Here is a 25,842-nt window from a genome sequence, read left to right on the forward strand (position 1 = left end):
ACATTAAATGCAATATGTAGAGCAATCTTCAGCTGCACAAAAATGTAGAAAATTACAGTGGAATAGTCATATTATAATTGTGGCAACATTTAAAATCCAAGTGGGAGGAAGAATAGCCTTGGCTATGTCATGATGGATTTTTATGTTGCTTATTTTGATTTTTTGATCACCTTGCTTTTAGAATGTTTTTTTTTGGATAATACCATACTATATTCTGGTGCCTAAACATAAGTACCATATTCAATTTTGAATCTAAATCTAAATCTTTTATATATATATATATATATATATATATATATATATTCCGTTTATTGGCTAAACTGGCAATATGACCATCCCCAAATACAACAACGAATATATATATATATTTAGATAGACAGATGGACTGACTAACGTCTTTCAGTTTCTTATTTCTTTACTGCCCACAAGGGGCTAAACATAGAGGGGACAAACAAGGACAGACAAAGGGATTAAGTCGATTACATCGACCCCAGTGCGTAACTGGTACTTAATTTATCGACCCCGAAAGGATGAAAGGCAAAGTCAACCTCGGCAGAATTTGAACTCAGAACGTAGTGGCAGACGAAATAATGCTAAGCATTTTGTTCGTTGTGCTAACGTTTCTGCCAGCTTGCTGCCTTAACGTCTTTCAGTTTCTGATTACCAAATCCACTCGCAAGGTTTTTGTCAGCCCAAGGTTAGAGTAGAAGACACTTGCCCAAAGTGCCACACAGCAGGACTGAATCTGGAACCTTGTGGTTGGGAAGTGAACTTCTTATCACACAGCCATGTCTGCATGTACGTTTTCTAAGGTAATAAATTATAATTTTAAAGGAGATTTGACTGCTATTTCTTACAGTTTCAGAAACCACATTGATCCCCTTACTCTTTCAGATAAGAGAGTGAAGTCGGTTTAAACTATTTAAATGCATGAAGTTTAATTTTCGTTCTACAATTAGTTTAATTAGTCCATTTAACCCAATAATGCATAAAGTTTAATCTTCACTCTACAATTAACTGCAATTAATTAACAATAAAACTAAAACTAAACAATATGGATGAGATAGCCATAAATGATTGATTATTCTATAGTTTGGATTTACGGAAAGTTAATTGCTGGTTTCGGCTCTCTTGTGTCTCTTGATTACTGCAGATGCAATATTCCATACGAAGGGCATGGCAGTTATCTTGATTTTGTAAAGGTCAGTGATTGGTCAAGTCTAGTATTATTTCTTTTTCTTTCTTTTCTTGGTTTCAAAAGAATGGTTGGGTTTGTTCAGGATTTTAGCAGAATACAGGATTGCACTTTTTTGCAGGTCAACAATGTGAGCCTCAATTCCAGTTTCATTCAGTTTTTTTAGGTAGCATTTTTGGTTTCGTGCCAAGTGCACCAATAACCACAGGAATAATTGTCGTCTAAGTCTTTCACAGTCTTTTTATCTCTCTAGCTCTGCTCTGATATTTCTCAATTTTCAAAATTATTTTGGTATCCACCCTATCCATAATCATCATCATCATCATCATCGTTTAACATCCGCTTTCCATGCTGGCATGGGTTGGATGGTTTGACTGAGGACTGGCAAGCCAGGAGGCTGCATCAGGCTCCAATCAGATCTGGGAAGGTTTCTATGGCTGGATGCCCTTCCTAACGCCAACCACTCCGAGAGTGTAGTGGGTGCTTTTATGTGCCACTGGCATGAGGGCCAGTCAGACAGCACTGGCTTCAACCACACTCAAATAGTACTTTTTACATGCCACCAGCACAGGTGCCAGTGAGGCAGCACTGGTATCAGCCATGATGATGATTTCACTTGACTCAACAGGTCTTCTCAAGCACAACATATTGCCCAGCAATTGGAGGGTACTCATAAATGGGGCAGTTATGCAACACTGGCATAGGCCATGGCTATGATCTCACTTGGCTTGCCAGGTCTTCTCAAGTCTGTTATCATACAGTATTGCAAAGTCAGTGATCTAACACTGTTTCTTTTGTTCCTTGTAATCATGCCTGATCTTCATACCTCAATAGTGTGGTCAGTCTTTATAGAGAAGTCCCATGATTATTATAACTATTATTATTTCCTTTCATATTTTTGCTGTTTCTTTTTGCTGATTATCACAGATTTAATCCAACTTTGCATGGATCTCACTCATACACGTCCGTCATGTCAGTTATTCACTGCATTAGAGACAAGTTACTTGAAGCATTTAACGAAATAGAAGGGGATATAGCATCATACAACGTGGAAGACAATTGGAGATTTCTGCGGGACAACCTGTTGAAAGCCACCGACCAGATTTGTGGGTGGTGTAAGGTCCCCTCCCAACCCAGAGTAACGTGGTGGTGGAACAAGGAGGTAGACAGGGCTATTAGACAAAAGAAACAAGCTTGGAAGGACTGGAAGAACGGTGGTAGCAGGGAATTGTACCAATGTGCCAGAAGGGAGGCTAGGCGACAGGTTTATTTAGCCAGAGGGGAAGCAGATAAGGAAAGATTTGCCAATGTTCTGCGCCGTGAGGACCAAAGACTCGAGGTATTTCGGGTTGCAAGACAGTGTAGGAGAGAGAATAGTGATGTTGTAGGAGAGAAATGTGTTCGCATGGATGATGGTACGCTTGCATTAAATGAGGATGCAAAGAAAGAGGTCTGGAGATGCCACTACGATAGATTGCTTAATAAAGAGAATGAATGGGAGAAAGAGAGCCTGCCTTATGTCGACCCAATAGAGGGACCAGCTATCCGAGTTGATAGTACCAGGGTAGATAAAGCAATTAAGAGTATGAAGACCGGGAAAGCCCCCGGCCCATCAGGAATCACTGCAGAGATGCTCAAAATATCTGGCAGTGTTGGCTATAGCCTAGTCACCCGTATTACGAACCAGGTGATACACGAAGGAGTCATACCCTATGACTGGTGTAGCAGCATCATAGTCAACTGCTACAAAGGTAAAGGGGACGCTTTAGATACAAATAATTACAGAGGCATCAAGCTGTTAGATCAGGTTATGAAAGTTACAGAGAGGGTCATAGCCCAACTAATTAGGGAGCGAATCAATTTAGATGAGATGCAGTTTGGGTTCGTGCCAGGTAAAAGCACTACTGATGCCTTATTTCTAGTGAGACAGTTGCAAGAGAAATACCTAGCCAAGGATAAACCTCTGTACCTGGCTTTCGTTGACATGGAGAAAGCCTTTGACAGGGTCCCCCGATCCCTTATCTGGTGGTCAATGAGGAAACTTGGGATAGAAGAATGGCTAGTGAGAGCTGTGCGAGCCATGTACAGAGATGCGGCCAGTAAGGTGAGATTTGGAAATGAGTACAGCAATGAATTCCGGGTAGAGGTAGGGGTCCACCAAGGTTCCGTCCTCAGCCCCCTATTATTTACCATAGTCCTCCAGGCAATCACAGAGGAGTTCAAGACAGGTTGCCCCTGGGAGCTCCTCTATGCTGATGACCTTGCCCTAATTGCGGAGTCACTATCAGAACTAGAGGAGAAGTTTCAGGTGTGGAAGCAAGGTCTAGAATTGAAGGGCCTTAGAGTCAACCTAGCTAAAACCAAAATCCTAATAAGTAGGAAGGTAGATAAAACACAAACCCCTTCAGGTAGATGGCCCTGCTCAGTATGTAGAAAAGGAGTAGGTAGTAACTCTATAAGATGTACCCGGTGCAAGCTATGGACACATAAGAGGTGCAGCAACATCAAAGGCAGGTTAACTAGCAAGTTAGTTTTTGTTTGTGGCAGATGTTCAGGTGCAATAAAGACTGCAAACAAACAGGAAACAACAACTTCTATCTCATTCCAGGGTGAAAAACTAGAGGTAGTCGATATCTTCCGCTATCTGGGCGACCAAGTTAGTAGTGGGGGTGGGTGCGCTGAAAGTGTAGCTGCTAGAATAAGAATAGCCTGGGCAAAGTTTAGAGAGCTCTTACCCCTGCTGGCGACAAAGGGACTCTCACTCAGAGTAAAAGGCAGACTGTATGACGCATGCGTACGAACAACCATGCTACATGGCAGTGAAACATGGGCTGTAACTGCTGAGGACATACGTAAGCTCGCAAGGAATGAAGCCAGTATGCTCCGTTGGATGTGTAATGTCAATGTGAATACCCGTCAGAGTGTAAGTATCTTGAGAGAAAAGCTGAACATTAGAAGCATCAGTTGTGGCGTGCAAGAGAGACGATTGCGCTGGTATGGACATGTGGTGAGAATGGAGGAGGATAGCTGCGTGAAAAAGTGCCACACCCTAACAGTTGAGGGAACCCGTGGAAGAGGTAGGCCCAGGAAGACCTGGGCTGAGGTGGTGAGGCAAGACCTTCGTACATTGGGCCTCACCGAGGCGATGACTACGGACCGAGACCTTTGGAAATGGGCTGTGCGTGAGAAGACCCGGCAAGCCAAGTAAGATCGTTGCCAGTGCCCCTGGACTGGTTCTTGTGCGGGTGGCACATGAGATGCACCATTTTGAGCGTGGCCGTTGCCAGTACCGCCTGACTGGCTCCTGTAGGATTTTCGAGCGAGATCGTTGCCAGTGCCCCTGGACTGGCTTGTGCGGGTGGCACATAAAAGACACCATTTCGAGCGTGGCCGTTTTCGTGCGGGTGACACGTAAAAGCACCCACTACACTCTCTGAGTGGTTGGCGTTAGGAAGGGCATCCAGCTGTAGAAACTCTGCCAAATCAGACTGGAGCCTGGTGTTGCCATCCGGTTTCACCAGTCCTCAGTCAAATCGTCCAACCCATGCTAGCATGGAAAGCGGACGTTAAACGATGATGATGATGATTATTAGATGAAAACTCCCAGCTTATTTTGCTAGGTATGATAGAAAGTGTCAACTGTCCAGAGCCAGCAGACTAAGGTGACACTTGTAGGAGTGGCTGTGTGGTAAGTAGCTTGCTTATGAACCGCATGGTTTTGGGTTCAGTCCCATTGTGTAGCACCTTGGGCAAGTGTCTTCTACTATAGCTCCTGGCACGTGAAGTCATTTGAGTGAGATCGTTGCCAGTGCCTCTGGACTGGCTCCTGTGCAGGTGGCACGTAAAAAACACCATTTGAGCGTGGGCGTTGCCAGTACAGCAGGACTGGCCCTCGTGCCGGTGGCACGTAAAAGCACCCACTACACTCTCTGAGTGGTTGGCGTTAGGAAGGGCATCCAGCTGTAGAAACTCTGCCAAATCAGATTGGAGCCTGGTGTAGCCATCTGGTTCACCAGTCCTCAGTCAAATCGTCCAACCCATGCTAGCATGGAAAGCAGACGTTAAACAATGATGATGATTATTATTATTATTATTATTATTATTATTATTATTATTATTATTATTATTATTATTACTATTATTATTATCATCATCATTATTATTATTCATATATGCACAACAAATTGGCTGTTGGAAAAGAAAAATTCCTAACATCAGGCTACAACAAGTAACTTTAGATGCCATGAACCCTCCTAAGTATCTACTAGGATACATTTTACCCACACTTTCTATAGTCTCTGTAATTCAATAGTTAGTTCCTGGTACTTTGCTATTTTTTCTATATTTCTCATATTAATGTTTTCATCATTTGGGACTGTAAAGTCAATTATCTGGCACTTTCTATTCTCTTTCTCTACTACTACTAAATCAGGTCTTCTAGCTTCTTTTACTCTGTCAGTCTCTGAATGTTAAAGTCTCACAACATCTTATATTTCTTACTTTCTAGTACTAAGGTTGACAAAAATCAAGTAGATTTCCAATGTAGATTAAGCAAATCAAAAGAGGAAAATGATACTCATACAGTAAGTGAATGTAGCATGCTGGCAAAGAAAGAATACAAGAAAAGACATGACAATCTAGGGAGAGTAATCCATTGGGAGTTTTGTAGAAAGCAAGGATTTGAACGTACTGATAAATGGTATGAACATGAACCTGGTAAAGTACTAGAAAGTAAGAAACTGCTTACATCCCTGTAACTTTGCAGTTCAGTAAAAGAGACTGATAGAATAAGTATTAGGCTTAAGAAAAAAAATTTATACTGGATTTGATTCTTTCAACTAAAATTCTTCAAGGTGGTGCCCCAGCATGGCCACAATCTAATGACTGAGACAAGTAAAAAAATTGAAGATAAAAAATAACCATCAGAGTAACTTGGGACTTATGACATATGAAACAAGGGTTAAAGAATGATAGGAAACAGCGGTTAAAGAATGGTAGGAAACAAGGGTTAAAGAATGGTAGGAAACAAGGGTTAAAGAATGGTAAGAAACAAGGGTTAAAGAAAGGTAGGAACAAGGGTTAAAGAATGATGGGAAACAAAGGTTAAAGAATGGTAGGAAACAAGGGTTAATGAATGATAGGAAACAAGGATTAAAGAATGATGGGAAGCAAGGGTTAAAGAATGGTGGGAAACAAGGGTTAAAGAATGGTAGGAAACAAGGGTTAAAGAATGATAGGTAACAAGGGTTAAAGAATGGTAGGAAACAAGGGTTAAAGAATGGTATAAAACAAGGGTTAAAGAATGATAGGAAACAAGGATTAAAGAATGATAGGAAACAAGGGTTAAAGAATGGTAGGAAATGGGTTAAAGAATGGTAAGAAACAAGGGTTAAAGAATGGTAGGAAATAAGGGTTAAAGAATGGTAAGAAACAAGGGTTAAAGAATGGTAAGAAACAAGGGTTAACTGATACTCTGTTAACAAGGATAGACATTTAGGACAAACTTTGAAATTCTTTGGACAACTTTGGTTTAACAGTTGAGTCCTGATTACTTCTGGTATTTATTTCATGTGTGCTTTATCAGTGTTGATTTTTGAAGTTTGAGTTTTGTGTTTTTTGGCATTGATAAAAGTTCAGTGATTAATCTTCTTCTGGTTCAATGTTTCGAGTGGAATTTCTACAAAAAGATGATGAAGCTGAAAAGTTCTGAGAATGTTAATGGACTGTTAGGAATGTAGGTGCTGCAAAAGTAAAACGCGAAGAATTAATAATTCAATATCAGAGATAAATAATAATGATGACAACGATGATGAGACAGTGGTGGTGGTTGTCGTCGACATCGTCGTCATGGTGGTGATGATGACGATGATGATGATTATGATGATTAAACTTAAACAAACATAGTTATACCTTCCGTGGAGCATATTTGAAAGCAGAGCTATTCACTATACATACATGCGTGAATGAATACATGTATATGTGTATACATTTATACATATATACATGCAAACATACGTACATATGTACATATATATATATCCATATACATACATACATGCAAAGGGGCATACACATACATATGTATACACACAGACATGCAGACAATACATACATTCATATGCACGCATTAACAAATGCATATAGAAGCATAAATGTACACACATACTACATACAAACACATGTACATAAATACACACACACACATTTATATCTACATACAAATAATCATTTTTGATTTAAATTTTCATCTAAATTCATGAAAATTAATGAAAATTTGAATTAAAAGTTTGAAACAAAAATAATTAAGGAAACGTTAGTGAAAAATACTTTCAAGAAGATTCCTACACACACACACACACACATGCACGTATGCCCACACACATACATACACATGCACATACTCACACATGCACATATGCACACATATATGGACCCACACACATACAAACATATGCACACACATGCATGTACATATGCACATACATGCATACACACATGCACACATATGGACATACACATGCATGCATATGCACATACACATGTACACACACATATGGACTCACATGCATACAGACATATGCACACACACATGCATGCACATATGCACACACACATGGACATGCACATGCATGCACACACATGCACGTACACATTTTATGGATCTAACATGAAAAAAGAAATTTTTGTGATTTTATTATTAATTCAAATTTTCATCTGTATTCAGACACACACACAAACACACAGACACATACACATGCACACGCACATCCACGCACAGGAACACATTTAAGCTATTCATATAATAAAGTACACATTTCTAAATGTTTTGTCCATGATATTTTGTCCTTAAGAGCATTATCATTATTATATTAGAAACATGCAGCATCATGATAATCACCATCACCACCACCATCATCATCCTCACCATCACCACCACCATCATCATCATTTTCATCATCATTGTCATCGTCATCATCATCTCCATCACCATCATCATTTCTATCACTACTGCTACCACCACCACCATTATCATCGTCTTCGTTGTCATCGTCATCGTCATCATCATCATCATCATCATCATCATTGTCATCATTATCATTATCATCATTTTCATCACCATCATCATCATCACCACCACCACCATTATCATCATCATCTTCATCATCATTGACATCATCATTATCATCATCATCATCATCATCATCATCACCATCTCCATCATGATTGTCAGTCAGCATCATCATCATCAGCGTCATCATCATCATCATCATCATCATCATCATCATCATCATCATCAGTAGTAGTAGTAGTAGTAGTAGTAGTATTAAAGCAGCGAGCGGGCAGAATTGTTAGCTCACTTGGCAAAAAATGCTTAGCAGAATTTTATCCGTCTTTACGTTCTGAGTTCAAATTCTACCTAAGCCAACTTTGCCTTTCGTTATTTCGTGGTCGATAAAGTAAGTACCAGCTGCGTACTGGGGTCGATGTAATCGACTTATTCCCTCTCTCCAAAATTGCTAGCCGTTTGCTAAAATTTGAAGTTATCATTATTAGAAGTCAGGGCACTCGTGGTTTATGGAGTTTTTCCATGAGTAACCCTTGAGCGTTTCCTCTCTATTGAAGATTATACATTACTCTTTACTCTTTACTCTTTTACTTGTTTCAGTCATTTGACTGCAGCCATGCTGGAGCACTGCCTTTAGTCGAGCAAATCGACCCCAGGACTTATTCTTTGTAAGCCTAGTACTTATTCTATTGGCCTATTGGTATATACATATATATGACAGGCTTCTTTCAGTTTCCGCCTACCAAATCCACTCACAAGGCTTTGGTCGGTCCGAGGCTATAGTAGAAGACACTTGCCCAAGGTGCCACGCAGTGGGACTGAACCCAGAACCATGTGGTTGGTAAGCAAGCTACTTACCACAACAGCCACTCCTGCGCCATTGTTAAAATGTTTTTTGTTTTTCTTGTCTATTATGTTAAACCTGTTTACATGCAAAACCCTCACTCCAACACACACTCACACACACATACACACGCACATACACACGCACATACACACTTCTTTTTGTACTGTACTGACCATAATGTTTTTCCTTTAATGTAAATCCTTTGTGCTCATTAAAGAAATCATTATTATTAGTTTCTTTAATTCCTTTTCACAGGCTTCTAATGAAAGAATACATTTATCAAGTATTTGTGAAAGATGCAGGTAAAAAACGAAAGCCTTTTGTTTTATCTAATTTAGCATAATTAACTTTGATTAACTTAACTGAGGACTGTTTGAAAGTAAAAGGATTCAGTATGAAGAATGTTTATTTGTGAGACTGGATTAAGTAGAAATTACTGGATGGTTAAGGTATTTTGCTAATATGCATGTATGCATGTTTGTGTTGAGTGTGCATGTATGTACAGATGTCTACATGTGTGTGTGTGTGTGTGTGTGTGTGTGTGCAGATGTCTGCATGTGTCTCTGTGTGTGGTGTGGGTGTATATGAGTGGATGTATATGTAGATGTCTGCATGTGTGTGTGTGTATGTCTGCATGTGTGTGTGTGTGTGTGTGTAGATGTCTGCATGCGTCTCTGTGTGTCGTGTGGGTGTATATGAGCAGATGTCTGCAAATGTGTGTTTGTGTGTGTGTGTATGTGCAGATGTCTGCATGCAGCTCTGTGAGTGTGTAGTGTGGGTGTATATGAACGGATGTATGTCTGGATATCTGCATGTGTGTGTGCTTGTGTGTGTGTGTGTGCATGGATATATGTGCAGATGTGTGTTTGTGTGTGCATCTGTGTTCGGCAATTTCTGCATGTCTGTGTGAGTGTGTGTGTGTGTAAGTATGTACATATATATGTATGCATATATACATGTGTGTGTGTGCGCGCGCACGCGTGTGTAAGTATGTACATGTATATGTATGCATATATACATGTGTGTGTGTGTGTGTGTGTGTGCGTGTGTGTGTCCATCCATTCCTGCTTAACTCATGCCTTGTAGGCCAACTAGTTTCCTCATCGCTATTTTCTGTCTCATCTCAGGTGAGGGGGTCTTGTCTTGTACTTGGTGACTTCAACACACACACACACACAAAAGTAGCCTGTACACTCTATAAAGTGGTTGGCATTAGGAAGGGCATCAAGCAATAGAAACCATTCCAAAGTAGACATTGGGATATGATGTGGTCCTTAGACCCATCCCACCCTTTCAAACCGTCTGATCCATGCCAGTATGGAACATAGTCCTTAAACAATCATGATCATGACGAGGGCAATGATGATGATGATGATGATGATGATGATGACTACAATGACAGTGGTGATGCTGACAATGTAGACAATAATGATGATGAAAATAATGATGATGATGATGATGATGATGACGACAACAACAATGTCAACGAAGAAGATGATGATGATGATGATGACGATGGCAACAATAATGAAGAAGATGATGGTGATGAAGATGACACTGACAATGAAGACGACGATGATGATGATGACAATGACAGCGATGACGACAACAAAGGCAATGATGATGAAGATAAGGATGATAATGATGATGATGTGCATGTACATATGTGAAGGTACGTGGCTTAGTGGTTTGGGGTATTTGGCTCAAGATCATAAGGTCGTGAGTTCGATTCCTCGCTGTGCATTGTCTCCTTGAGCGAGACACTTTATTTCATCTTTTTTCCAGTCCACTCAGCTGCCTGAAATGAATAGTAACTGTATTTAAAAAGGGGCCAGCCATATCACATTCTTCGTCAAACTGAATCGCTCGGAGAACTACGTTAAAGGAACATGTGTCTGTGGAGTGCTCAGCCACTTGCACATTAATTTCACGAGCAGGCTGTTCCATTGATCAGGTCAACTGGAACCCTCGTCACCATATGTGATGGAGTGCCAGATACTAGTTAGTTGCACACACACACACACACACACACACACATCTAATCATTCCGTCTTTGAACTTCTCTGCATTAAGATCTGAAATGTAAGACCTTCTCTACCCTGATAACAGATGCTCGTCTTATCCAATGTTGATTGTTTCCATTACAACTGCAGATTGAAATGAACTACATCTGCAGACCCCCCAGAAACAGCCGTTGGACTTATAACACCCCTTTTCTACCCCTTTAATTTTCTTTATCGTTTGTGCTCTGTATAGACATTTACTAATATAAATGTCTATATATTTAGACTTAAATATTCATCGTCTGAAAGTCTCCACTTTATGCTTTCTCTCCTTTTGCATGTATACATGTTCATACAAAAACTATTATATTTAATATATCTAATTTGTTTATCCACATAATTGCCCCTTTCCGTGTGTGTGTGTGTGTGTGTGTGTGTGTGTGATGTGTGTGCATGTGTGTGTGTGTGTGCATGTGTATGTGTGTGCGTGTGTGTATGTGTTGATTTGTGTTTTTTTTATGTTCAGTTTCCCCTGCTATCATGGGCTGGATTAGCATGCATTCAGATGTTTTTATGGACAGGTACCCTTCCTGTCACTAAACCTAACCTGTTTTGCAAGTAAAGGCTTTCCTTGTTTTTTTTTTTTTAATTCCATTTCATCTTCATAAGTGCAAAGCTTTTGGAGAGTCTGTTAGCAGGGAAGGTCCACTAGCCATCACTCTTTCACTTTTGTTTTTTCTCTCAAAGCATTTCATGCAAAGACATGCAATGTAAACATTCACACAGATACACGTACACAAACTTACATACACATACATGCATACTTATAGACACACACACACACACACACACACACACACACACACACACTTACACACACACACACACACACACACACACGAACACATATGTTTACTCACACATCAGGTTTCTGAAGAATCCACACAATATCAAAAACACAAACATCTTGGTCCTTATACAAACCCCTTCAGGCGTATGAATCAGTTAATTGTTAAATAAACAAGTAAATAGGGGCTGAGTGACCATATGCTTAAAGCTATCAATATCTTAACAACTATACCTGAGGGACAAGCTGCTTGTATTTGTCTTATGAGACATGCTTATAGTAATCAATACAGCAATTTCCTCTGATGGTTTCCCCAAGGAGGGGGATGTTTTTACTGTCCAATTGATCTTCTTTACTGTTCAACAGCAGAGTTTCTAAACTGACAAAGCAGAATCCTGAATCCAAGGGAAACCAGCTGCAATATACCTTGGTAACTATTTGACAATAGGAGAGGAGAGATCAATAGGTTTAACTGTTGTAAAGGGAATTGTGGTAGTGACTAGGGCTTTGATGTTTGTAGTTTTTATCAGAGATGTTGGCATTTGTGTTAACCTGAAGTTTCAACTCACAGGAAGGATACTTAGGAGATGTTGATAACACCAGTAACACTAAAGACACATAAACATACACACACACGCACACATACCTAGACACATGTATATACATGTGAGGATGTGTGTTTGTGTATATATATATGTATATATGTGTGCTTACTCTGGTAAATACATGCATATACATATATATATAAATACATATATATGTATATATATATATATATATATATATATATATCATCATCGTTTAACGTCCGCTTTCCATGCTAGCATGGGTTGGACGATTTGACTGAGGACTGGTGAAACCGGATGGCAACACCAGGCTCCAATCTGATTTGGCAGAGTTTCTACAGCTGGATGCCCTTCCTAACGCCAATATATATATATATATATATTAGATAATGAATATATATATATATATTAGATAATGAATATATATATATTATTATATATATATATTAGATAATGAATCATGGTATGTACCTGGTAGCTTACCAGTAAAACGTGTTCACTTTTAAAGTGTTCATTGAGCATTTGATTAATGAGAGAGACAGAAGATGGAAGATACGAGAATGTTTATTAATCACTACAATTGTTTTGACCCATTTAGCATTTAGTATCTTCCCTCTCTCTCTCATTAATCAAATATATGTGTGTATATATATGTATGTATAATCTTATAGTAAAAAACCACAAATCCTGTAAAAACGGCTACCCAGGGTTTCCTTGTTGAAATAATAATTTATTCTGCTATTTATCAAGCTGAAAACAAGATGGTTTGTCAGTTGTCTTTTGAGCAGAAAACCTTTAAACAAGGGATTCTGGTAAAGAAGACAATTATTATTTCAACCAGGAAACACAGGATGGCTGTATTTGCAAGATTTGTGCCTTTTTTTATAAGATTTTCTTTACTCTCTTAGTTGGTTGAGTGTTTTTCTAGTTGTTGAAACATTACCACATAATATATATCTATCTATATATAAAAATATATATATATGTGTGTGTGTGTGTGTGTGTGTGTGTGTGTGTGTGTGTGTGTGTCTGTCTGTGTATAGATTATGCAGGTAGTCAGGGTACATCCTAGCTGTGTCCTCTTGAAACTCATCTGCTTGTTCCATAATTACAATCTCATGTAGTCTCAGTTGCTGCTGTATGTTACTCAAAATACATATTAAAATCAAGAATTATGGAAATATCATTTGCAGTGTTATTGTATAACAAGTCCTTCGTGTGTATGTGTGTGTGCATGTGTGTATGTGTATTTGTGAGTATGTTTGTGTGTGTGTGTGTATGACAAGGTGACAAAGGAATAAGCAGTTATCTTATGAACTTCATAAGCTTACAGCTGTTTCTGCTATAAGATGTAGTGGATATATATATATATATATATATATATATATATATATATATATATATATACACACACATATATTCTTTTATTTGCTTGCAGGCATTTGACTGCGGCCATGCTAGAACACCACCTTCAGTCGAAAAAAAAATCAGCCATGGAACTTATTCTTTGTAAGCCTAGTACTTATTCCATCGGTCTATTTTGCTGAACTGCTAGGTTACGGGGACATAAACACACCAACATCGGTTGTCAAGCGATGGTGGGATACACACGCACACACACACACACATATATACAATGGGCTTCTTGCAGTTTCCCTCTACTAAATCCACTCACAAGGCATTGGTCGGTCGGAGGTTATATTAGAAGACACTTGCTCAATGTGCCATGCAGTTAGTTTGAACCCTGAACCGTGTGGTTGATAAGCAAGCTACTTACCATACAGCCACTCCTGCACCTATATATATATAAATATATATATATATATATATATATATATATATATATATATATATATATATATATATAAATATATATATACATATATATATATATATATATATATATATATATATATATATATATATATATATATATATATATATATATATATATATATATATATATATATATATATATATATATATATATATATGGGAGAATATACAAATAATAACAACAGACGAGGACAGGTGGTGTAAATAACAAAAGTATATATTAGTATGACGCTCGGGAATACGCAAAGTCTTTGACGTTTCGAGCTACGCTCTTCAACAGAAAGAATACGGAGACAAGGAGAAAAACACGGAGAAAAAAAATTGAATAGTGTTCAGTCAACGGTCATATATACATATATATATATATATGTATGTATTAACAGAGGATATAGATAATACAGGCACTCCCCATACACACACATGCACTTACAAAACATAGACACACATTGAGGGATGCGCATGCGTAGACACATACAATAGGAATACAAAATACAGAATGGCTGATCATTAGCAAGGTGGGACACACATAAGAAAGAAGAAAGCAAAGGACCACTGATGAGGTCACAGAAGTGTGACGAAAGAACTCTGGCCGGAATAGGATTAATGTAATATAATGTAATATAAAGCTGAAGCAAATTAACACCAAATATACAGTGCGTGTGTTTTCATTGGCTAAACTGGCAATATGACCGTCCCCAAGTAAACAACATATATATATATATATATATATATATATATATATATATATATATATATATATATAATTATATATATATATATATTCGCCATGATAGATCGCTAGCCACTAAACCTTTTTCTGTTTTCTCTCCCTGTTCATTTCTGCGTTCCTTTCTGTCGAAGAGCGTAGGCTCAAAACGTAAAAGACTTTCTCACTCTCTGAGCATTAAACTAATACATCTGTTTGTTGTTTACACATCCGTCTTTGTCTTTTGTTTTGTTTGTAAATTCTCATATACATATGAGAATTTATATATATATGTATATATATATATATATATATATATATATATATGTATATATACATATACATCTTTCTCTCTCTCTCTCTATATATATATATATATAACAGTGAAGAATGTTTCTGCCTTTAACATGAATACATCATAAATGGTCTCTAGAGACCTCGACATGTGTACAATGATTAGACAGTGGAATAGGGGTGAGGCAGATGTACTTTTGATATTGTGAAAACAGTTGTTTAATGGAATCGGTACTTTTGTGTGTTTTGCTCTTTTAATCATTGCAGTAAAGAAATGTTGAAAGTGGAAGCAAGCACAGCTCAGGAGCAGTTCCTTAAATGGCGAATTAATGAATTGCAGAAGAAGAAACTTGAAGGAGAAATAGAAGATCATCTGCTCAAAGTGGTAAATATTATTTTATATACATTTATGTTGGGTAAGGAACTGAAAGAGTACAATTGTGGATGCAAGCAGCTTTATTTGGGTCTCTAGAGTAATGTTTACTTGATAGGGTGCATCACTCTGAGATCAAGGAATCACTCCAGGTCAAGCTGCTATTTTTCTACATTGAGAGATCCCAGCTCCAGTACTGTGGTCATGTGATTAGAATGTTGCAGGAGAGAATCACAATGGATTTTACAAGCCAAGCCATCTGGTAAGAGATCTAGGGGTGGACCAAAGATGGGATGATTGGATACGAAAATGAGTATTTCAAGCTTTAATTGATATTTCAAGCAAATCAAATATGAAAAGCGTTTATTCATCAGAATATATCCCATAATATCCTATTGTCTGTTGCCATTGTTGTGTCAATTTTATGCTTATCTCATTTGGTTGGTTTACAGGGAAAAAAATTCCCTGCACCCGTTTTCAACCTCATCCACATTATTGAACCTTTAGCCTTGCAGAAAATGACCCATGGTGAAATGACCCAAGAAAATGACCCAAAGGCAGCGAGCTGGCAGAAACGTTACCCCGCCGGGCGAAATGCTTAGCAGTATTTCGTCTGCCGCTATGTTCTGAGTTCAAATTCTTCCGAGGTCAACTTTGCCTTTCATCCTTTTGGGGTCGATAAATTAAGTACCAGTTACGCACTGGGGTCGATGTAATCGACTTAATCCCTTTGTCTGTCCTTGTTTGTTCCCTCTGTGTTTAGCCCCTTGTGGACAATAAAGATATAAGAAAATGACCCATGGCTTGGAAAAGGGGGTGATCTGATGCTGTCAAAAAGGCTGGACAGTAGGCAGGGCTGGGCAGCATTTCCAGCTGCTCAAGTTTATGCATGTGAGTGTATTGGGGTATTGTCATGCTGTACAAGTGCACAACTTCAACTGATCAATGTCTGGTTGTGGTAATAGTAGTGGTGGTGGTGGTGGCGGCGGTGGTGGTGGTGGTGGCGGCAGTGGTGGTGGTGGTGGCAGCGGTATGGCAGTGGTGGTGGTGGCGGCGGTGGTGGTGGTGGTGGTGGCGGCGACGGCGGTGATGGCGGCGGCAGTGGTGGCGGTGGCGGTGGTGGTGCTGGTGGTGGTGGTGGTGGTAATAGTGGTGGTGGTGGCGGTGGCAGCGGTATGGTGGTGGTGGTGGCGGTGGTGGTGGTGGTGGTGGCGGTGGTGGCGGCGGTGGTGGTGGTGGTGGTGGTGGTGGCAGCGGTATGGCAGTGGTGGTGGTGGCGGCGGCGGTGGTGGTGGTGGTGGCGGTGGCGGCGGTGGTGGTGCTGGTGGTGGTGGCGGTGGCGGCGGTGGTGGTGGTGGCGGTGGCGGCCGCGGTGGTGGTGGTGGTAATAGTAGTGGTGGCGGTGGTGGTGGCGGTGGTGGCGGCGGTGGTGGTGGTGGTGGTGGTGGTAATAGTAGTGGCGGCGGCGGCGGTCGTGGTGGCGGCGGCGGCGGTCGTGGTGGTGGTGGTGGTAATAGTGGTGGTGGTGGTGTTAATAGTAGTGGTGGTGGTGGTGGTGGTGGTGGCAGCGGTGGTGGTGGTAGTGGTGGTGGTGCTGCTGCTGCTGATCCTATTGCTGAAGATGCTGCTGATGCTGATGCTGATGCTCTCAGTGGTGTTGGTAGTGGTGCTGCATTAGTGGCAGTGTCAGTGGCAGTTTTGACATCTATATCTTTGGTGTATGGTAGAATGATCTGATTATTTTACATTAGATGGTGTGTTTATATATTGAGGCTGCAGACTTGTTTTGTCCCCTAGTTAACCCCATCACCTGGCCCTGAGATGTCTTTGAGCGGAGTCCCCTCTAATGCAAGCATTCTGACCAAGTCTCTGGTGGCTTGAGGATAACCTCCTCTTTTCCTTCCACCAGTCTTGGAGGAATTGCAAAAGATCCATAAATGCTATCCTTTCACCTGTGACTAAACCTTGAAAAAATTATTGCTTGGATGCACACTCCCTTTTGATAAATATCTGTCAATACTCAAAACTACATTTTGGTGATGTTAGCCATATGTATAAATGGTTTACCAAATAAAATTGTACTTCATTTCTGAAGCTCTGATGAAGCCATAAGGTGATACGCAAACACTCAACTATGAATGCACTGCATCTCATAGCAGAAACAGCTGTAAGCTAATGGAGTTTATTATATAATTTCTTGTTCCATTGTCATTTATATAATCTCATATGTATGTATGTATGTACATTCATATTTATGTATGTTTCTATGTTTGTATGTATGTATGTATCTATCTATGCATGTATATATATATATGTATGTATGTATGTATGCAGGTAGGTAGGTAGGTAGGTAGGTAGGTAGGCAGGCAGGCAGGCATGCAGGCATGTATATATGGATATATACCATATCATCATCACTACATAACTCCAAATCTGTTTAAGTCAAGTGTAACATAGTCCATCACATAGTATAGACTATGTTGATCTCTACTCACCCTTATAAAGGGCATGTTAAAAAGGCTACTGTTTGCCATGCTGAAAATTATATAACGATTTGAACTCAATTACTAACAACAAGAAGCCGTACCTTACTGATAGCTAAAGTGGGTTAGATCAGCAAATGTTTAAGAATGTTTGCCAGAAACACAGCGTTATGCTACAGAAGAGAACCATTAACCAATGGCATAACTAACAGGGAAGCAAGGGGAGGGACCATTCCCCACAAGTGCATTTTTCAAAATTGGCACCTTTGCAACAACTTTCTTTAACTCTTTAGTGCACTTGAGTGATAAAAATCAAATTTCTTATTTTAATTTTTTTTATTGTTAATCATTTGGTCTTGGAAGAACTTTCTGGAGTTATTACATTATTTGACCAACTTACCATGTTTTTTAATGTCTGCTAAATCTCCTGTGATGCTCCCGAAGAACCAAAACAAACCCTGATGTCATAACCTCTCAACACTGGACAATCCCACGGATTTTCATCCTGTTTATGTCACACCTGTATCGATAGTTGTAAGTTTCATGAACAATCTTTTCTACTATAGGCACAAGGCTTGAAATTTTGAGGGAGGGGACAAGCCTATTACATCGACCCCAGTACTCAACTGGTACTTAATTTATCAACCCCGAAAAGATGAAAGGCATAGTTGACCTCAGCGGAATTTGAACTCAGAACATAGTGACAGGTGAAACACCACTAAGTATTCCATCCAGCGTGCTAACAATTCTGCCAGCTTGCTGCCTTAGGTTTCATACATAATAACATCATTACTGAAACATCAAATTCATGAATGCAGCATACATTTATGTATATAACTAATGAAATATTTCACGTAAATAACAGAAATGAGCTAAAAAAAATTGTTTGGTATATGTCAGGGCACCTTTTTTTCTTTTTTAATATGCTCGCTCCCACTAACTTTAGAACCTGGTCATGCCTCTGCCTTCAACATTTCAACTTGATCAACAGTGAATCATTACAACTCCTTCTATACATGTCTTATGCTTAAATATAGTTTCCACGATAGTTTCATACATTCATACATTCATACTCTCTCACACCATTAAATTTTTGATGAACCTGTCCATTGTCTATTGAGCATTTAATGAGGTTTACTCCAATATTGCTCTTGTATACAGACATTTACCTGTACTTTCCTCTGCACCATATGCATTGCAGCTTATCATCACCTCATTTGTCTTTCCGATATTTACCGTTATACCTTTTGCTTGCTTGGTTGTATTCCTTCCATCTCTTCATCATTTCTTTCAGTTCATCCATACTCACAGCTCTTAAAACCAGATCATATGCATATAGCAACTCCCATGGTAAATCAATCTTTAGTCTTTAACCCTTTAGTCTATAACCCCGGCCAGATGCAGACCTGCACCCCCAATCACATCATTGAAAATCTCAAAACTACTAGATAATGCATAGTTAATTCAAAATAGTGTGAATAAATGTTGTATTTCACAGAGTAATCTGGAAGCTAAAGGGTTATATATACATACATACATGTATGTATGTATTCATGCATGCATACATACCAAACATACATACCATACGTACATACATACCATACCTTACAATATCATTCTAAAAATAGACAATCGCATCATTGAACTCTCAAAGCTATGAGATGGTGTGTGGTTAATTGAAAACAGGGTTAATAAATAAGCATTATATTTGACAGAGTAATCTGGATGCTAAAGGGTTAAGCCAGCAACCCTATCACAACTACAAGTATTAGTAGTCTCAAAACAGCTCCCTGATGTACGCCAACCTTCACTTCAAATTCATCACTGCTCCTTCTCTTTTGTCCTTATAAATGTGCATGTCCTTTCATTGATACAGACATCCATTACTCCACTACTAACTCATTCAATGACCATCATCATCATTATCATTTATTGTCCGCTTTCCATGTGGCATGGGTTGTACAGTTTGACCAGGGGCTGGCCAGGCAGGAGACTGCACCAGGCTTCACAGGGTTTTTATGGCTGGGACCGCCTTCCTAACACTACCCACTTTACAGAGTGGACTGAGTGCTTTCTATGTGGTACCAACACAACCGAGGTTTGTTTTGGTTTGTACAGATAGGTGTCCTTCTATGCACCATCACTGGCAGGGTCACCAAGTAACTTTCAAGACAAAGATCCTTTGAGAGGGGAGGGGGGCATTGATGACAGGTGATGAGAGGCTAGAGTGTGACAGAGGGACAGTAACAGGTGTCTTGCTATAGAGGAGATACATGGTTACCCAGTCAGAGAGGGAGAGAGCAAGAAATAGAGGGGGAGGGAGGGAGGGAGAGAGATGAAGAAGGAGGAGAGAAACAGGTATGTTGCTGTAGAGGAGGTATATGGTTACCCCGTCAGAGGGAGAGAGAAAAAGACAAAGAGAGAGGGAGAGAGAGATAGTGAGTGATCAAGAATGTGAGAGAGAGAGTGGAAGAGAGTGAGAGGATGAGAGTGCAAGAGAGAGATGGTGGTGAAGTACCAGGGCATGCTCTCAACGTACAGGTATCAGAATATAAATGAGATGGTAGAGTAGAGTGAGAGAGAGAGGGAGGGATAAATGGTGGCAAGGTGCCAGGGCATACCTTCAAGGTACAGAAATCAGAATATAAATGGGGATGGTCGCTGCTTAATGTGGAATGCTGCTAAAAGCCTTCTCCAGGTTCAAGAAACCCAAGAAACAACTTGTTCCTCATGTCAATGTACTTCTTCTGCAATTGCCTTACAATGAAATAATTCCTCTTTCTGGCATAAATCCAAACTACTTTCCATTAATCTCGCTTCCTCATCCTCTTTTCTAATGTTTTCTCCAATAACTTCATTTCATGCTCCAATAATTGTTCTGTACAAACTAAATTCTAGGAAATTACCTTTCGCTGTGTCTTTTTACCTTATATCTTTCACTTGTTTCAGTTATTGAACAGTGGCCATGCTGGGGCACCACCTTGAAAGGTTTTAGTAAAAAAAAAATCATTACCAATATTTATTTATTCATTTATTTATTAAGCCTGGTACTTATTCTGTTAGCATCTTTTGCCAAAACTGCTAAGTTACAGGGCTGCAAACAAACCAACACTTGTTGTCAAGTGGTGGTTGGGGACAAACACTAACACAAAGAAACACATGTATATATATGTTCCAAATTCAGTCCCACTCCTTGGCACCTTGAGCAAGTATCTCTACTATAGCCTTGGGTCAACCAAAGCCTTGTGAATGGATTTGGTAGACAGAAACTACCAAATCCATATATATGTGCATACATACATACATACATACATACATACATATATAAATGTATATATCTGTGTGCGCGTGTGTCTTCGTGTTTGTGGCTCCCACCCCATCACCTGTGTTGGTGTGTTTATGTCCCCATAACTTAGGAGTTCGGCAAAAAGACCGAGAGAATAAGTATTAGGCTTTAAAATAAGTCTTGTGGTCAAATTGTTCAACAAAAACCCTTCAAGATGATGCTCCAGCATGGCCACAGTCGAATGACAGAAACTAGTAAAATAATATATATAAGTGTGTGTGTGTTTGTGTGTGTGTGTGTGTGTGTGTGTGTGTGTGTGTGTGTGAGACGGGCTTCTTTCAGTTTCCGTCTACCTAATCATCTGACATTGCTTTAGTTGGTCTGGGGCTATAATAGAAAACATTTGTCCAAGTTCGGTCCTACAGCATGGGGCTGAACCTGGAACCATGTGATTCTGAAGCAAACATCTTACCACAAAGCCATGCCTGCACCTATATCCAATAAAATGAGAGCACAAATGTATATCCACAAGCATATAGTCTTCTTTCACTGCAAATACAGGTCTCTGGACAATTTTGTTCACATTCCAACTTTCTGCAGCCTTTAACAAGAGTTAGTCCCCTTGATTTTCCACTCTTCTTACTCTTTTTACTTCCTTAAATTCTTTCCTAATTATCTCCTCTACCAGTCTAATAAAGAGGATTGCTTTCTGTTTCATTCCATTCATTTTACACATTCTTTTCATGTATCTTTTCCGCCTTCTCTTAATACTGCCTGAATCCTCAGCAATCTATCCCATTTTGCCCTTCAAACAGCTCAGAACTATTCACATCATATATTTCCTTTGGTAATTGCTTCCTAACATTAAACACTTCTGCTACCATAGTTCTGCTACCATGTACTGCCTTTGTTTCAAATAGTGAAGAATTTAATAAAATAACTCTGTCATTATTGAGCTGATGTTTACAAAATAAATTAACATGAAATTTTGATTGAATGTTTTAATTTAGATCACTTTAACCCTTCTGTTAACATATTTCTGTTGAAGTAAACGGTCTTTGTGTCAATTAATTTTGAAAGTAACAGAGAAAGTTTAGTAAAATAACCTTCCTATTATTAAACCAGAGTTGGGGAATGAAACTAACATGAAATTTTGGGGGAACATTTTAATTTTATGTTGTGTCAGGGGAGAGTCATTTTCTTATTGTGCCTTGAAATTTAACACACTCACCGTTAAAATTTCCACTTATTTCTTATTTTCCTAAAATTTTTGTTGCGTCTTGCAATCTTTTCAATAGTCTTGACAGTCAAGACTATTGAAAAGGTTGCAAGACGCAACGAAAATTTTAGGAAAATGAAAATAAGAAATAAGTGGAAATTTTAATGGTGAGTGTGTTAAATTTCAAGGCACAATAAGAAAATTACTCTCCCAGACACAACAGAATATGCTTCAACACACGAAATCACATAAAAAATCTTGCAAACAAAATCCAAAAACGAAATATTTTAATTTTAAAGAAGTGAATTTATATCATGGTTGGAATCTAAAAGGTTAAAGACCTCTGGATTCATACATTCTCCAAACATTTTCATACACGTCGCTTTGTGCCTTTTCCACCTCCTTCTTTACAACCTTTCTGGCTTCTGTGTAACTTACATGTGTTGTTTTCTTGTAACTTTCATGTCTTTCTAATGACTGACTCTTAACCCTCTCCTATCCTCTGGATCTCTTCTCTCGTTGTCATCGATCTTCTTTCCAACTCCATGGCTGTGTAGTTAAGAAGTTCACCTCGCAAGTATGTGGTTTGGGTTTCAGTCTCACTGCACTGCACCTTCAGCAAGTGTCTTCTACTATAGCCCAAGACTGACCAGTGTCTTGTGAAAGAATTTGCTAGGTGGAAACTGGGTGGAAGCCTAAGGACATATATCTATTAATATAATAGATATATTAAAAAGAGACGATGAGCGATGGCTAGAGAAATATTGAGCTTTGTTTTAATAATCAGTTGATCTAGCAAGCAGGGCCTCATATCAGTGAGGGGGGCCGGTGCGCATTGATGCCGTCGAGAGGTAGGCCCCGAAACGGCGCGCATTCTCTCCTGATGACCCCATACACTTGTTTGCAAGACACATGTATGTATATATATATATATATATGTTGTTGTACTTGGGGATGGTCATATTGCCAGTTTAGCCAATAATCTTGCAAAACAAATATATATATATATATATATATATATATATACACACACATATATATATATACTCACACACACACACACACACATGTATATAGGGTTGGTGCATAATTATTGCGGCTTTTTTTCAACAAATTTTATTCAACAAAAATAACATGTAACAAAAGCATCTTTAAATGATTATTCCGGAGAATATTCGCCACCTACATCAATTACTGCTTCCCATTTGCTTGGCAGACCGTCATTTAAAGATATTTTTGTTAAATATTGTTATTGTTTTTGGTGAATAAAATTTGTTGAAAAAAAGTCGCAGTAATTACGCACCAACCTATTATTTATTTACATTCAAAGGATATATGTCCTCATCTTGTTTGTTGTTAACACAACGTTTCAGCTGATATACCCTCCAGCTTTCTTCAGGTGTCTTGGAGGAATTTCGAACCTGGGTTCTCATTCCTAAGGTATTTCTTGATGTTATTATTATTATTGTTAAGAGCACGGGCTACTAACCCCAAGATTCCAAGTTCAATTCCAAGCAGTGACCTGAATAATAATGATAATAATAATAATAATAATAATAATAATAATAATAATAATAACAACAACATCGAAAAATACCTTAGGAATGAGAACCCAGGTTTGAAATTACTCCAAGACACCTGAAGAAGGCTGGAAGGTATATCAGCCGAAATGTTGTGTTAACAACAAACAAAATGAGGTCAAATATCCATTGAATGTACATGGTGTAAATAATCCTGTATATTGTTCTTCGATTCTTATTATATATGTGTGCTTCTCATCATGTTGAACCTTTAATCCCTAAGCATTTTTTTCTCACTCTGTTTTTTTTTTTTTTTTCATTCTCTCTTCATATTTTTTACCCTCTCAATCCTTTCTGTTGAAGAACATAAGCTCGAAACATCAAAGATTTTTCCATTCTTCCCAAGTGTTAAACTAACACACCTGCTTGTTGTTCCTTCACCTATCTTCATCTTTTGCTTTCTGTAAATTTGAACTATATATATGTATATATATATATATATATATATATATATATATATATATACATATGTGTATATATACATACATACACATATATGTGTATAATATAAGTATGTGTGTGTGTGTATATATATATATATATATATATATATATATATATATATATATATATATATACTAGCAGTATATTACGCCATCTACGATAAGTCTTGCTAGGTGAAAATCAACTAAAAAAAAAAGCCTTACAATGAAAAAACCCTTATGATGTAAATATGTTCATAATTCAAAAGATGATGAAATTAATAGGGAAAGTTTGAAGGCTGTTTTGCGTAACATTATTAAGCGTACATAAATTTCATCCATCTAATTGGCTATAGAAATGCTTGTGCAAAACAACTTTTTGCGCTACCCTGATTATACATAGCAAGATTATCCCTTTTTGCAGGAGCTAGGACGGCAATTTCTGATGAAGCAATTGCTGGCGATCTGTTGCTACACATTTTTGCCAGAATTCTATCAGATTGGGCAGAAGATGTTGATGCACCATTTTGCATTATGTTCAAAGTAGCTTCTGGAATGTGGTGAATTGCTGCAGTCTGTTGCTGTCATTTTAAACCGGTTGCTTTCTTTCCCCAGCAAACTCTCTTCTTTGGAGGCATAACCTATGTATATATTAAACAGAACAACAAAAGTTATAACAGATGGCAGGGTCGGTACTTTTCACATTTCGGTAATTTTTCAGATTAACACTTGCACAATTACCTAACCCTAACCCTAAAACCCTAAACCTAACCTACTCCTAACCCAAACCCTAACCCCTAACCCTAAAACACTAACCCTGACCTTAAAACCGTAACTGTAACACTAACCCTAATTCCAAACCCTAATCCCAAACCCTAACCCTAACCGTAACCCTAAAACCCTAACCTTGACCCTAAAACCCTAACCCTAACACCATACTGAAAATCGCGCAGGTGTTAATCTGAAAAATTACCCACATTTCTAATGAAGTTCACTGATTTGCAATGAATATCTTTCTCCTTTCTATCATGTCCTAACTTAAACAAAACAATTTATTATTAGTGCTTTGTGTGAGTGGGACCATTTAAACTTGTAAAAAAAAAAAAGGGAGACAGGAAG

The 25,842-nt window shown here is 38.6% G+C and overlaps 1 protein-coding gene across 6 annotated transcripts in view; it reads left to right on the top strand.

Moving 5' to 3' along the window:
* LOC106875566 (uncharacterized) overlaps window positions 1-25,842 on the top strand; it is a 360,383-nt gene that overhangs the window by 319,140 nt on the left and 15,401 nt on the right. For 4 of the 6 annotated variants that reach the window (XM_089365512.1, XM_089365510.1, XM_089365511.1 and 1 more), the window contains exons 7-8: window positions 9,364-9,410; window positions 15,628-15,745. In XM_089365512.1, the coding sequence (XP_089221638.1) occupies window positions 9,364-9,410; window positions 15,628-15,745 (165 nt within the window). Of the gene's footprint in view, window positions 1-9,363; window positions 9,411-13,962; window positions 14,034-15,627; window positions 15,746-25,842 lie in introns of all 6 variants that reach the window. The other 2 variants (XR_016244845.1, XR_016244844.1) reach the window with 1 other exon arrangement.

Source organism: Octopus bimaculoides, chromosome Z, assembly GCF_046866305.1.
Source record: "Octopus bimaculoides isolate indiv1 chromosome Z, ASM4686630v1, whole genome shotgun sequence".
Taxonomy (NCBI): Eukaryota; Metazoa; Mollusca; class Cephalopoda; order Octopoda; family Octopodidae; genus Octopus; species Octopus bimaculoides.